This window comes from Myiozetetes cayanensis, unplaced genomic scaffold (genome assembly GCF_022539395.1).
Source record: "Myiozetetes cayanensis isolate MyiCay16 unplaced genomic scaffold, myiCay2020 scf1, whole genome shotgun sequence".
Taxonomy (NCBI): Eukaryota; Metazoa; Chordata; class Aves; order Passeriformes; family Tyrannidae; genus Myiozetetes; species Myiozetetes cayanensis.
In genome coordinates this window covers 116900905-116916599 of record NW_026086604.1, presented here as the reverse complement: position 1 = coordinate 116916599, position 15695 = coordinate 116900905, and the positions used below count along the sequence as shown (strand labels likewise).

Sequence of the window (15695 nt, the reverse complement as noted above, 5' to 3'; positions counted from 1 at the left end):
TCATAAGGACTACAGGTTGGCTATGAAAACACGCTCTCAAGGCCTGAAGAGGAGATATGATAACCACTATAAATTTCACCCTGAAGGTAAGCATGAGCTACACAAGCGAAGTGTAATGCTACTGCTACAAGTTATTTAATGTTTCTTCAGGTTTTCATTTTCTGACTCTTGTGCAGATCTACTGGAACACAAGAGGAGCAACACCTGCCACTGGTAGAAATATAGCCCTGCAATAGGCCTCACCCAAAGCCAATTCAGTGGGCAGAAGAAAAAGGAAAGATCCCTATTGGTTTCATGTGAGAACTTCAATCTTAAAAAGGAAAAATCAGTTTGCAGCATGTTCACAGATGTTTGTTTTCAGCCCTTTCTTCCTACAAAATACTCAAACTTTACACAATTATGTCTTAGCCTCCATGTACTTGGTAACCTCAAAACAAAAACAGATTTCATGTCTCAGGAGTATCAAAAATTATGTTTTAGTCAAAGTTTAACAGCAATTCCATTTTCCTCCATACAATTATCATATTCTAGAATTTGTTGCAAGCATTGCATTTACACTTTATCACAACTTAAATTTAAAGCCAAAGAGCAAAAGAAACCAGACTTGTAAGTACAAAATAATCAGACTCTGCTCCGCTCAAGATAATATGTGGGGAGGAGAAATAAGCAAAAAGAAGACTATTTGATAGAAAAGCCTTCCTGAAATAAAAGTGCCTTCCTCCCCACATCAGCTAGCAAACTGAATAACCAACATTCTTGGAAAATAGATCCTTCCACCTTACTGTGAAATGCATTTTCAATAAGTAACAAAAATTACAGCTGTAGAAGTACTGGACAGAGTATGAACTTCAGAAAAGTGTATCCATAAATGTAGAAAGTTGTTTTCTCGTGAACAATAATTAGCACTCCTGCTGAGGTAAATACACGTAATTTTTCACTTATTTTGCAAGGACAGACATTCATGCACATTACTGGACACTATGCACTGGTCTGTCCTCTGATTTCCAGATGCTGATCAGAGCATTCCAAGTACCTGGTTGCCACATCACTCAGTGTAAAAAGCCTCAGGTTAAGATCTACCACCTTTCAAAACAGCCAGTCTGCGCTCCAAGTGTTAAATTACACATTGAGCAAATGCTAAGAGAGAGCTACATGATGGTAACCACTTAAACGATGTTCACACTCTTCAGAAGAGCTCGGCTTTAGCAAACAAAATCTGTTATACAGATTTAAGCTTTCCAGGCCTTCCATAACTGCCAGTGTGTAGCCTCCCATCCTCATCTTTAGCAACATACAACGGTTGCATCTTCTTATGCTTGTTTAATACAACATGCTGTGGGCTTCCATATAGAAGCTGTCATCTCTGTCATACTGCACTTTATCCAAGATACTGGTGGAAGTCTGGGTAACACAGGAGAGGGAAGCAAAACACACATTTTAGAAATAGCAACTGCCATTTTTGCATGTGCTCACAGCCTGCTTCCTAATTCAACACCTTTTACTATCCAAGTGAGGACACTGCTCAACTGTTATTAGCATTTCTGAGAAAATATTGAAAAGGACAACTTTAAGCAATTTGCATATAGTCAGCCAGTGGACTATTCAACTACTCTGAGTTTTTGCTGTGGAATCTGGCCCCACAACTGCATAATATTAAATAAGAATTGAAGTCACTGAAGGCAGCAGATGTCAAAGCTACCACTAGACATGGAATTTCATAAGCTTCTTTCCCCCTCCATATGACCTGAACTTTCCAGATGGGTAGTATTTAATATGCAAGATTTTAGTCTGTCTTCTGCAATTTTTTTTTTATGGAGAAAGTCTTATTTTTCCTGCTAATCCTACAACTTAGGAAAGTAGCTGCCTCTGCTCTCCCAGCAAGTACTGTTCTGTTGCAGGAACCATTCTAGTATTTGGGAATCACTTGAATTTGATGAAAAGAATCATAACTCCCAGTTCTGATGGCAATACTACACAAATACCCCTCTGAAAGCTATCCAACGCCAGAACTTCTTATAAAGCTATGATGAAATGTTCAGCAACAGTCGATCATCTTAGTTTGTGCAATTGCTGTATAAGCAGAAGGTCTTTTTCCTTCCTTTCAAATTGTTCTAGCATTTTCAGTGCAATACAACTAACAAACTCTACTTCCACTGAAGTAAGAGTGTCTTCAGATTTATCTTTCCTATCTCTTCATATCCACTCTTCCACCTCTTCCAGCCCACCATCACATGTTTGAACACTCATTTCATCCACATCCTTTTCCTCAATGAGTCTCAGGAAAAGCAAGACTGCTCACGTAAGCCACAGAGCTACCCAGGTGTGTATGGTACGTCAGTACTTATCATGAACTAAGTGAACACGTAGTGGGTCATACAAGCAACAACCTCACCTGACTTAAAAATACTTTACTACAAATACAAAGCAAAAATTAAAATAAATAAATTGATGTTGTCAAAAGTTAACGAAGAAATTCAATTGAAATATTGGCTCCTCAACATCAGAGTAAACTTTGTATTAGCAACTCAGGAACTGCCTGACCTCCCAGTCTAAAGAGTGCAGTTCAACTACAGACAGACTGAGGGAGAAACAAATTGGGGGGGGAGGAAAGATTTGCCCCATCCCTGCCCTCCACCCCTGAAAAAGAAAAACCACCAATGCACACACCAAAGGGTGTGACCCTCTGGACTTACTGGACTTCCATGAACAGCTCAAAATGCCCCAGAAGACTTAAATTTTCAGAAACACTCTGTGGAGCCAGAGGTGCTGGCCCTAACATTATAGCTGAAGACACTACCGGACAGCAGAAATACAATAAAATTTTCCATGTTGCCACAATTAAATACTCAGCAGTTTGTGATTGGTGGGTTTGGGGTTTTTTTTGCTCTTCTCTTGACAGTACTCTAGGGAATTGACTGTATTTGGTCCATTCCATTCAACAGTGCTGAATTTGGCAAATTGTAATAAATTTGCCCTTTTGCTCCCAGACTAGAGACGTCAAAAAAGTCAACCAAACTACCTGCAAGGGATCAGAGCAGACAAAACCAAGAGGCAGGGAGATGGTCTAGTAAGGTAGACCAAAAGCCCACCATCCAGAGAAGGTAACAGCACTTCAGCTTACTTGGACAACATGCTGGCAGAAAAAGCTGACACAGAAGCATTTACATATCAGTAGTTTTAAATCAACATCCATTTCCAGCTGTGAGCCACAGAAAATGTGAATACACCACTCGGTAGTATTGCTACAGAATACAGAACATGGTCTCATTGCAGAGGATACCAGTAGGGCCTGCCAGATGAAAGACCCCAGAGCAGCGCTTCTGAGCTAGCCCAATTCTTCACAAGTCTTTAATGTATAAATGCAAAACCTATAAAGCAGCTGATATGCTGATAGGCACATAGCACCACCTCAGAGTTGATTTATTTCATCCAGTGGCCACAACTGTCCCAGGAAATATGCACTGATGCTTTTTCAAGTAACTGATAATTTATCAGTTGGGCCCTAAGATGTAGGTGAAAAAACCCCACACCACTGTCAACTTAATTATTTCATTACCATATGATTATTCGTTAGGATGAATTAAGAAAGCAACTGCAGAATCTCTCAGAAACCAACCATATTCTGTCTCCAGAATGTCACAGCAGTGTTTCACAGAATGCATAAGGCTGGAAGGAACCACAGTGGGTCATCTGGTCCAATTTCCCTGCTAAAGCAGGATCATCCTAGAGCACATGGTACAGAATTGCGTCCAGGTGGTTCTCGAGCACCTCCAGTGAGGGAGACTCCACAACCCCTCTGGGCAATCTGCACAGTCACCTGCACAGCAAAGAACTTCTTCCTCATGTTCAAGTGGAACTTCATGTGCATAAGTTACTGCCCATTGTCCCTTGTCCCATTTCTTTATACTAAAATGAGCTTTATTTGCAACGTTGATCCAAAAAAAGATCCCTTGAAAAGTGTTTGCTCTGACTTTTTCAGAAACAGGGTACAGCTCTGAAAAACAACCACACTCCTACCAGTGCTCCACTGCTGATGTGAACGACTAACCCATCCCATGAAATGTGGCAAAGCAGCAGCACTGTAGCAGCCAGAGCAGCTAGGGCTCGTGCCATACGCGCCTCCCCACACACAGCTGTTTGCAGCATCAAGTTTGTTATCTGCACTGTAACACCGTCTGCCCAGCAATCACCCACTTCAGTTTAAACTAATAATGGAATATAACTCAATCAAGTTTTCTTCATTCCTGCAGCACACACAGAATGCCCAAAGCAATCTATTTTTATATGGCACGATACTGTTTGCTCTGCACGCCAAAAAATACAGGCAATTTTTAAAGCAACAAATTTCAGCGCACATTTCTAGGCCTGTATGACAGTAAAAACTGAATGCCGTTTGCATCATCTTACTGCAAAAGTAATTCCAGCATAAGCTCCTATTCAGACGTTTACTTCTTAATTTCCTAGTTGCCTTCAGAAAGGTTAGTCACCTTTTGGCTGAGCACTTAGCTGGTGGGTTTTCACAGATTATCATCCTTGAGGCTTTGCCAGGAGTTCCTTGCACACACCAAACCATAGTCTTGAGCCATCATGTCCGAACTGGGATCCACTCAGTGTTATTGTTTCAACTCCTACTGATTTTCTCAGTGCTTGATACAGGTAACATAACATTGTTGCATCTTGTATTCACAAGCAGGTCAAGTTCCACCTGTTGTCACGTGGAGGTGAAACATTAGAAACCAAGCACAAGTGACCTTATGTCTTTCCTCACCAATTTGTACTCAAATCAGTTGCATGCGTGTAACAACGTATGTGCAAAGTCTCAGTTGTGTGTCCTGCAAGTCTTGGCAAATGACACACTTTATTAAATGTGAATGTGTGCAATCCTAATACTTTAACTCTGAGAGAAAGGAAAAAGTAATGAATACTGGCTATAGAATTAAAAATGAAATTAGATTAAAAAAATTACAGTGTTTCAGCATACTCTCTTCTCTGTGGAGAAGTCTCAGAACAGCTGATCAGGGATCAAGCAGCAATGCACAGACCACATAGGCAGGACTGTATCTTTTCTAACACCCTGTGGGCTGTGCCACCTAAGGGTTGATAATCCACTCGAGGGACAAACAAGATGACTTATGAACTTTCATTTTGGGAAACAGTTTCCCCTAAGCTTTTCTGGTATAATGTGAGGCATGGTATAGGAAAAGGTAAGAATCTGAGATTAAAAAAACCCCAACAACATTACAGTGGTATGCCTGCACCATGTCGAGTCATAAATTACAGAGTTTTACAGTATGTGGTTTTGTTACCTCATATAAGGCATCGTGATAATTACAGGAACCACACCTTTCATCTCCCTGACCTATAATGCTACATTAATGTAACGTTACACTCACAATGTCAGCTTGAGTGATTTTTTTTTCAGGTTTTCAGGCAGGCTTATTAAAACTTAATAAACTGAAGTGCACACTAGCTTCATCGCTTTGTAGCAGCAATTTGTTTCCTCGTACTTCTAGTGAAACACGTGAGTCTCTGGCCCTTGGGTACTTAAAACTTCTGTATTTTTCCCCCTAGTTTTAAAACTTTATCTGCTTTAAAGAACTAGTTCGGGTTTTCTTGACAGTTTGAGGGTTGTATTTCATTAGCAAAAAGAGAAAGTCGGGAAGATCCAGAGAGGAAGCAAGCAGCCCAGCAGACAAGGCAGCACACCTGCCGAGCAGGGAAGGTGCGGAGCGGCGGCAGCGCCGTGGCCGGCTCGGGACAAGATGCTGCGCCGGCAGACCCTGCGCTCCAGCACGCCTGAGGCCCGTCCGGGCGCGGGCAGGCCGGTCCCGCCGGAGCGGGGAGAGGGAAAGTTGGCGCCCGCGGCCGGCCGGGAGCCGCGCCGCCCCCTCCTCCCCCGGGCGCCGCCCGCGCTGCCGAGGGGCGGCCCCGCCGGCCCTGCGCACGCTCCCGCCCGCCGCCCATGAGGCGCCCGCGCCGGGAAGGCACTGACGAGTCATCGCCCCGCCGCGTCCCCGCCCCCGAGGCCCTGGCGGGACGGGAGGCCGAGGGGAGCGAGGTCCGGCGGGGGCAGCCCGCAGGTGATGCTCCGGCGCGGCGCTGCCCGGCCCGCCCTCCGCGGCCTGGACTCCGTGGCTCAGGGCAGCGGGTCCCGCCCGGCGCGGCCACCTTCGCCTCCCGCCCGCCAGGCGCCGGGGGCTGCCCTGGCCCCGCCGCCGCCGGGCGCTCCCTCCACGCCCACCGCGCCGCCGGCCCCGCGCTCCCGCACGCCGGTGTCTCCGCCGAGAGGCGCCTCCCGCGCTGCGGCGGCCGGAGCGCGACCCGTGCTCCCCGCCACACCTAGCAACAGCGCTGACAGGACGCAGTGGCGGCGGCAGGAGGAGGAGGAGGAGGAGGAAGCGGAATGGCTGCCGCGGCGGCGGCTCCCTCCCTCCCCGGAGCCCTGACAGCCAGCGCCGGGGCGGAAGCAGCAGGCGGCGTGCTGTGCCCGTCCTCCTCCCTCCCTCCTCCTCCTCCGCCGCCTCCTCCTCCGGGCTCCTGCGCTCCCTCCTGCCAATGCAAACTAACTCCCCCTCGCCAGGGCCGGCGGGCTGCACGCCTCCCCCGCACCCACCCATGCCGCCGCGCCGCACGCCGCCGCCTCCCCAAGGAGCGCTCCACGTCGCCCGCAGGATCCGCTCCTGCCACTCCTCACCCACCGCCCGCCGACCTCCCTCCCCCGGCGGCCGGCGCTGCCGCGCCCCGGCTGCCGCTGCACCTTGTGCCCCCCGCCCCGCACCGCCGCCGCACACGCGGCCCCTGCGCCCCGCCCGCCCTGCCCTGCCCTGCCCCGGCCGCGGCCCCGCGGGCACTCACCGATGTGGTTGTCCTCGATGTGCTCGATGAGCTCTGCCAGGGTTGGGAAGTGGAGCCCGCAGCCCCCGAACCTGCAGGCGTTGGAGAAGAAGGAGGCGGCGGCGATGCCTGTCATGGTGTTACATCGAGATCCCCCTGCGGTGCCTGCTCTGCCAGGGCCGGCGGCGGCAGGGCGGGGAGAGGCGGGGGCAAGGGGGAACGGGACGGAGAGAGAGAGAGATGGGGAGCGAGAGAGAAGGAGGGTGGGGGTGGGGAGGAGGAGGTGGCGGCGGCAGCGGCAGCAGCAGCGTCGGGAGCGGCGGAGGGAGGGACGGGCTGGGTGGGGGGAGATGAGGCAGCCGCAGCTGGGAGGAGGGACCAGCGCGGCTCTGTAACAGCTGTGCTGCCCCGGCGGCGGCCGCCGCCGGCGGGAGGAGCAGGGCACCCGCGCCGCCCTCCGCCGCCGGGGGACACCCGCGCCGCCGCGTCCCGCACCGCGCGGGGCCGGGGGGGAGCAGGGATAACTTTCCCCTTCAGCCTCTCGCAGGCGGCGGCTGGGCCGGGGGCTGTCCTGGGAGGGGAGGGGAGTGGAGGGGAGATGCTCCGGGGTAGGTGCTGCGGCCGGGAAGGCGACGCCCGCCCCAAGGGGCTCTCCCGGCCGCCGGGAGTTGGCTCCTAACGCGGTCGTCACCTCCACCGTCCCGTGGGGGGAACGACCAGCCCTCGCCGAGGTCGCCAAACTGAGGGGCGGTCGCTCCTTCTCCGGCGTGGGCCGAGACCGCCCGACCCAACCTTCACCTGCCCGGCGATCAGCCAGAGGCCCCGGGCACCTGCTCGAGGTACGAGGGTCTCCCCGCTGCCGAGTGCGCTGCGGCCCCCTTTCCTCCTGAGCTGCCGGTCACGGATCCCCGGACCGGATCGTTCCCGCCTTCGCCGCCCGCTGAGGCGGGTCAGGGATGTGATGCTGCGGCCCTGGGCGGGGGAGGCTGGGGGGGAAAGTTAAGCAGGAGTTGCACACACCTCGCTCCTAAATCCTATTTTGATTTTTTTGTCTCCAGAAAGCTATTCAGCAGAGAGGCTGACTGATTAATTGATTTTAATGAAGGTCTCCCTAGGCTCGAATTTGCAGACAGCTTTATTTAAAATTAAAGGGAAAAAAAAATTGCTCGTCAGGAAGGCTCTCTCTTTTTCTCCCCCATTTCTGTTTCATAATAATCTTTTTTTCCGTATTTATACAGTTCTACACTATTAATATTTTTGAGCAAAAGTATGGATTAAAAAAAAGCCCCGGTATCTGCATGAGACTCTGAATTGGTCAGATATAAGTGGTTCCACTGGTCCCACTGATGGATAAGAGTCCCAGGCTGTTCTCTTCTATGGGAAATCAACTGTGTGCACAAGAACGAGCCTAGCCCTTGCATGTCTTGTTACCTGTATTGCAGGTAGCAATGTTCCTGGCGTTCCTGAGAGAACCAAAGAAAAACAAATCCTAAAAATGTAGCAGAACGGTTTGTGAATGGAAAGATGAGTATTAGCCCATTTGTTTTAAAGCATGAAAAGTCTTGAAGCTAGTTCCAGGGGTCCCGTATATGAGAGAACCCATTGTCTGTGTTGAGAAAACAAGCTTTATCTTGCAGTTTATTTTAGTCATTTTCTTACATGTTTACTTTATTATTTTTCTGATGTTTTACCCTCATCCAATTGCATATTTTTCTTGATGTATGAATCCACTCCTTCTGGTTTACATCAAAGAAAACAAAGCGAACACAAAACCTACTTTCCAGAAAAATACCATTCGAAGAAGCCTTCTCTTACTTCAACACCCAGAGGTGGAGTTTGTAAAAGGAGTTTGCGTAGCCATGAGATACTTAAACACAGAACTATAACAATATTATAGATTTTACACTTCAAAAAAGAATGGTAATATGGACACATAATAGTCCACAGTATGTTTTCAGGGTTCACTGCGACCTCCAGTTTAGAGGTTTGTGGAACTGCTACTGTTGGGCATTTTGTGAAAATATCTAATTCTTTTGAATAATACAGAGGTATATCTGCCATTTGGTTCACCTGTTTCAAGCATAGCTGCTTTGCAGGTTACTATTCCTCTGATTTCTCCACGGCATTTCTGATGTTATCAATGGAACTCGCTCACTGTGAGTTGGATCAGGAAAGGAGGAGTTGATCCTAATTAAGAGCGTAATTCTGGAAACTCATGCCACACAAGCTGCTGTCATGAATAATACCACGAAATCAGGTATGTGCAAATGCCCATGTGATCAAGACGTAAAGCAACAAATAGTAAGTGTGGAAGAGGAGTAAAATGGTAAGTTAGGCATCTTCCCTAATAAATTGCAATTTTAAGACTAATTTGTGGGGTCAAACACACAGGCCTTCTTAAACCTATAGTGGTTTTAGTAACCATGAATCCTCAACACTGTTAACAAAATAGGGACTGTAGATTTTACATTTTTGTTTGATTAGGAGTAGAAATTGTCTTAGTGTCAATGACCAGCATAATTCAAATAGAAAAGTTCTAAGGCACAAAATCAAGCTTAATCAGAATGAATAATAAAGATAAGAATTTCATGTGCCTAATCTATGAGGGTCAATAGACCCATGATTTACTCTGTTATGAAACAAAACTGTGATGGACATAGAGTTGTTATCAATAACTTTTAGTAGCTATTAACAAAGAGCACTGCTCACCTACAAAGAAATAAAAGTAGGTTTGTTGCTGATACCTGCTAGTAATAGACAATGTAATGATTGCTTTCTGATGTGTGAACTTGTCCAGTTAGCTGCAGGTCTCTTTCCATTAATTGTTTGCTGAATTCTCAGGATTTTTGAGAGCCTTTGAGCCAGGGAGAGCACTTAACTCTTGCAGCAGTCAAGATGAGCTGGAAAGACAGGGGTTACTGGTATCCCCTAGAGTAAGGATTCAGGTCAGTATCTTTTGATGAAGATACATTTCCTACTCTATAGGGCCTGTTTTTGTACATATTCAACTTTGATGGCTTCAGTTAGGATAGTTACAGCACTTCTATTTTTTTTCCTATGGTTTAAGCACTTGGAACACTCTCCCTGTTCTTCTGTAGACTCAGAGGGGGCGTTCTTCCCAGCATAGTTAAGAGATTTCTGCCCCTGGTTTTGGTGTCCAGGCTCATGACAGACAGGCATGAACAGACCCAGTGAAGAATGCCCTAAAGTTAACTCTTCCCGTGCCTGATTCACTATTGTTGTGTTACCATCTGTGTTACAGACAAAATACATTACCTTCTGATAATAAGTGGTGTTTGTAGGAAGATCACACACTCTTCCTCACATACTTGTTCTTTTCTCTAGCATCTGGGAGACGAAGTAATTTTATCAAACTTTTTATCAGTATTTTAACCAATCCAATATATTTTGAAGTTCTTTATTATAAATGATCACAATGTGACAAGTGTTGTTCCTCAGGGGTCGGTATTGGGACTAGCACTGTTTAACATCTTTGTTGGCAACATGGACAGTGGGACTGGGGACCCCTTCAGCAAGTTTGCCAGTGACACGCTGGGGGGAAGGGACACCATCCAGAGGCACCCTGACAGGCCTGAGAGGTGGCCCTGTGCAAACCTCATGAAGTTCAACAGGGCTAAATGCAAGGTTCTTCATGTGGGTTGGGGAAATCCCAAGCACAAGTACAGCCTGGGGAGAGATTGGATTGTGAACAGCTCTGCAGGGGAGGACTTGAGGGTGTTGGTGGATGAGAAACATGACATGACTCGGCAATGTGTGCTTGTGGCCCAGAAGGTCAACTGTATTTTGTGCTGCATCCTGGCTGGCCAGCAAGGTCCAGGGAGGTGATTCTGCCCCTCTATTCCACTCTCCTGAGACCTCACCAGAATACTGTGTCCACCTCTGGAGACCCCAACTTAACAAGGATGTTGACCTGTTGGAGTGAGTGCAGAAAAGAGCCACAAAGTTGATCAGAGGACTGGAACTCCTCTCCTATAAATAAAGATGGGCTAAGAGAGTGGGGCTGTTCAGCCTAGACAAGAGAAGGCTCTGGGAACACCCTATAGCACCTTCCAGTGCCTGAAGGGGGGCCTATAAAAAGGCTGGAGAAGGAATTTGGGCCAGGGCATGTAGTGATAGGAGAAGAAGTGATGACTTTAAACTGAAGAGGGTAGGTTTAGATTAGACATTTGGAAGAAATTCTTTACTGTATGGGTGGTGAGACACTGGCACAGGTCTCACGGAGAAGTTGTGGATGCCCCATCCCTGGAAGTGTTGAAGGCCAGCTTGGATGGGGCTTTGAGCAACCTGGTCTCATGGAAGGTGTCCTTTCCTGTGGCAGGAGGGTTGGAATTCAGTGATCTCTAAGGTCCCTTCCAACCCAAACCATTCTATGATTCTATGAGCATTTTGTTATTCAAGCTTTACTAGGACAGAGAACTACAGTATCCATATGACAAACTGACAAAGTGCTCAGAAGTTGTCCTGTCATCTGTGGGAGAAATAAATGGAAATTAGACCCAAGCTATTTGTCAAGCTAGGGTTAATTGCGGAGTAGGTCCATTTCAGAGGTAATAATAGCTACTGTAAAGTATACTTCATATAAATAGAGCTAAGAAAAAGCTCACATGGCTGGTGGGCCCTGTTTTATTTGTTTTTGAAGAAGTTATTTTGAAGGTTTCTAATACCCTAAGTTTAACAATCATTTCGTCTTAGGCAGACTGTTAGGTACAACTGAGGGCAGGACTGTATGTGGGAAGGATGTGGAGCTGATGGCTGACTACCTGTGTAGATTTCCAGTTCATCTGATTACCTGCTTAAAAATGCATATGTTAGGACTGCATCTTTTCTTCACTAACTTAATATATTTCTGCCTCATTTTAAGTCCATTTTGATGAAGTAAGAAACGTGTTTAGAGTAATTTCAATTCAGTTCTTCCTGAAACTGATGTTTTATGGTCTAGGATCCCTTATCTCCTTGGATAGTCTGCCCCTTAGACCCTCTTCAATACCTTTTGACTGCTGGTCATCCTAATAACTAATTTTTACTAATAACTCAGTAGTTAGACTGTGGTAATTAACTGCTGTAACTGCAGGGCCTTATCTATGGATAGGTTGCTACCAGCCACTCATACTGTTCTGGATTCCCAAAAGCCAATTATTCTGTCTTAATGCTCTCTGGAAGGCTAGAGGTCTGAATCTGAAAAATTTGGTAGCTGCTGCCCTTGGTAGCTTTGAGGGTGATTAGACTGTTATTAAAGACAACACTCCTCTGTCAAATACTGAGGAAAAGCCAGTACCTTCTTCAGTCTTATTTAAAGTATAGTTTAAGTACTTGTTTTCAGCTGCATTTATAATAGTGGCGCATTACTGGGAACATTGTTGTGACTCTTGCAAAAGGACAACACAAATCTGTGAAATTTGTAAAAATCATACTCTTTTAAAATTACATGTTCTGGTTTTTACACTAACGAAGTTATACTTGAAAATACCTACTTAAAGAAAAAAATAAATCAAGGGTAATCAGGTATTACAAAGCAATGTTTGACCTCATGTTCCCCTAAAAAAGTTACTGATTCATTCTTCAATAACAATTTTAAGAATGTGATTTCTGCTTGCCTCTGCATGCTGGCCATATCAAAAATTGGTAACACACAATTTAGTAAAATTTTATGACAGAGATTTTATAAGATTTTATAACAGAGACATATCACTGCCACACAGTAATTGTACAAGTAAAACATATTTATGCAATTTGTGTCATGAGAATCCATTTTTAATTTATACCACTGAATTAGTTTTCTCTTGGCAGTGCACTGCATAGCTTCAGGGTGCAATGGAAAAACAAAATGTTAAGCTGGGAAAATACTGTATTCCCCACTAGTTCCAGATGCCCTAAAACAATAGATAGAAATCCTGTTTAGTTCAACTTTCTGAGAGACTTCAACTTTTCAGAGGACAAAGCTGGAGTTCAAAGCTGCCTCTGTATTTCCAGTTACCTGTAGCCCAGAAAAAAGAAAATTTTCTTGTTTTGTTTTGGCTACGTAAGGAAATTTGGAGCTAACATGGTGTTGTAGCATAAACCATTATTATGGTGTTAGTCTGCCCTGGAATTATAAAATGCAAACTATTTAAGTGGTCTCTTGTAAGAACCCACAATTACATAGGTATTGAATAACCTACTGTATTCTTACTATGAATTATAATGGAATACTTTGCTAAAACCTTTTATATCATTTCACTCAGATGATCGGGGATAATTAGCATGTACATTTTGAAATAACTGGCTGGAAAAGTAACATGATTTTGTAAGTTTGTCTCAATGAAAGGCAAACTTGTTCTTTAATGAAGGTTAATGGTATAGAGTGAAACTTTTAATGGGTTTTACAGCACCTCAAAAATACAGAAATCTGTAATTCTGAAATTTTTTCCTTTTCCACTTTTATTTCCTAAATTGAGTTCCCAGCCTGTAACCAGATTTCATGGCATCTGCTGACATAACAATTTGTGAAGTCAATTAAAAAAGGCAAATTTGTTCCAAAGTGTATTGAGATTATAGTATCATTTTCACACACACACAAAAAAACAAAAAAAAAAAGGTCCTAAATTAGAATGAACACTTCCTAGTGTTCTTTGTTTGGAGTAGAAATGGGACAGATGTCAAACTGTCTTCTCCTCTGACCCTGAGGATTGTTTGGGATGCTGTAGTTACAGGGTGATTTTAGGCAAATATAAGGCAACTCTAACTTACATCAGTGATCAGGAGTGGAAAGACACGGGACCCAAATCCCACACAGTTTTGTGCTGTCTCATGTCTACATTCCTATTCACCTATTCCTCTGCCCTAAATCAAAATGTACTTAGGAAAATCCAGGTCCTTCATTTCTGGATGTCCCAGTCATAGGGAGCTGTGTATCTTAGAGCCTGAAAATTCAGAACAGACTCTCTTCTGTTTAGCCTGAGAATTCCCCATTTAAAAAATTCTTCACTGAGCCAAGAATACCGGTGACAGGGAGAATTCTGCACTGAGGTATAGGTGCCAGCAAAAATCCACTTGCTAAATCATAGGTAGGGTCGGAGAATCCCCAGTTTGAAACAGGCAGTTACTCAGCGAATGATCCCTATTCTTATAAGAAGTGGTTTTTTTCTCATTCTTAAGTTAGATGAGGGAAAAGAAGGCTTTGGCATAAAGCTAACTTACAGCTCTGGGCATGAATTGCAGTCTCTAAGAAAAGAAAATCAGGTAACTTTAACAGGAGGCTTAGCAATCATTGACTGTGGAGCGTGATATAATTGGAAAGGAGATCCAGACTTCAGAATAAGCCTCTTTTGCAAACGAAAGAAACCCCCACCTTAGTAAACTACTCAAATGATCTTCTGTCGGGAAAGAACTGTCAGAAGCTAAGATGCAAGAATATTGCAAATCACCACTGAGGGTGGTATGTCTAATAAACGTATGCTTATTGTGACAGTTGAAATCAGAGAGACAAATAACGTGCCTACCATCATCACATGGATCTTGAGGAGTGAATATGGCCACTACAGTTCTGGGAAAAAAAAAAAATCAACTACTGAAAATTTAGGTAGTTCTCCAGTAAGAGCTGAAGACCTACAAGTATTCTCTGCCCTTCTCTGAGCAGCTTGCTACATGTAGTTTAGATGGAATCACCTGTTCAAATCCACAAATATAGTCTATCACTGGAAGTAGGTAGTAAACAGGAAAAAAAGAAGCAAAATTTCTGGAATATTAAAGTGGAATATTAAAATTGTGCTGTGCAAAAAATCTGAAATGAAGAAATGTGTTGGTGAATAGTAAAATAATTAGAAAAAATTAAAAGGAAAGATGGTCAAGGATGAAGATCTAACACTTTCACAAAGACAGTATTTGCTGTCTGCTATCCTATGCAAGGGGTGCAATTCCATATCATATAAAGTATGAATGATCACTGAAGAAAAGTGCCAAGCAGACTCCATTGTTTCCTTCAGAAGAATGCATAATTGGGAAGGCTTCAAGGTCTCTTCTAATACTTTTCAATGTATATTACATCATAAATCTTACATTAAAAAAAAAAAAGAAAGAAAAAAGTCATAATGTTTTTACAATATTTATCCTTTCTCTCACATGGGTAACAATGTATAAGTGTTGGAATCTGTGAAATACATAATTACTTGAGACACACACTCATTTTGTGTATATTCTGACTTGAGTACACACACTGACTCGTGTGATTTTAGGTATTCAGCGCTTTGGAGAATTTTGTCTGTAAACAGCTGCAGAAGCTCATGCTTTACATAAACAAAAAACTAGTCATCATAGTGCAGAAAGTCACGGGTCTCTTTCTAAATAAACAAACAAAAGCGCCTGTGCATAATGCAGTATTTGGAAACAAACTTGGACATTACTGACTCTTCAGAACACTTTCTGATTTAGATATTTCATATGAAACAAAAGAAGCAAACATGCTTCTGTGTTAGATGCCAGGAACATCTTGTGAGGAAAGATGTGAAATAAAAGAGCATAGATTTGAGGTATTCTGATAAGGTATTATAAAGCACTGGTAGAATGCTGAAGTGTCTTACTTTTTATTTCCAGCTTTTATATCTGCATCCTGCAAATTCACCATATTTCAACCTAAGCAAATTACTGACTGTCCAGAGCCAATTTTTTCAGACTACACTCTATAAAATTAAACATATTCCATGGAGATAGAGGTACTTAATCTTGCAGAAGGAAGAAAAAAATAACCAAACCCATCTCATAAGCCCTAGTCATTTTTGGGTTCTTTACTACAAACTTTTAATGGAAGTGTATCTTTGTAATAGTGTCCATGTACCTACAGATAAAAATCCTGATGTTTTCAGTTA

At 44.4% G+C, this 15695-nt stretch overlaps 1 protein-coding gene across 2 annotated transcripts in view; it reads right to left on the bottom strand.

Moving 5' to 3' along the window:
- The window catches only part of JAZF1 (JAZF zinc finger 1), a 187799-nt gene extending 180714 nt beyond the window's left edge, over nt 1–7085 (bottom strand). The window contains exon 1 of one of the 2 annotated variants that reach the window (XM_050322568.1): nt 6856–7085. In XM_050322568.1, coding sequence (XP_050178525.1) covers nt 6856–6970 — 115 coding nt within the window. In that variant the 5' untranslated portion in view covers nt 6971–7085. Of the gene's footprint in view, nt 1–6339; nt 6359–6855 lie in introns of those variants that run through there. The other variant, XM_050322654.1, reaches the window with a different exon arrangement.
- Nucleotides 7086–15695: the final 8610 nt, after the last annotated feature.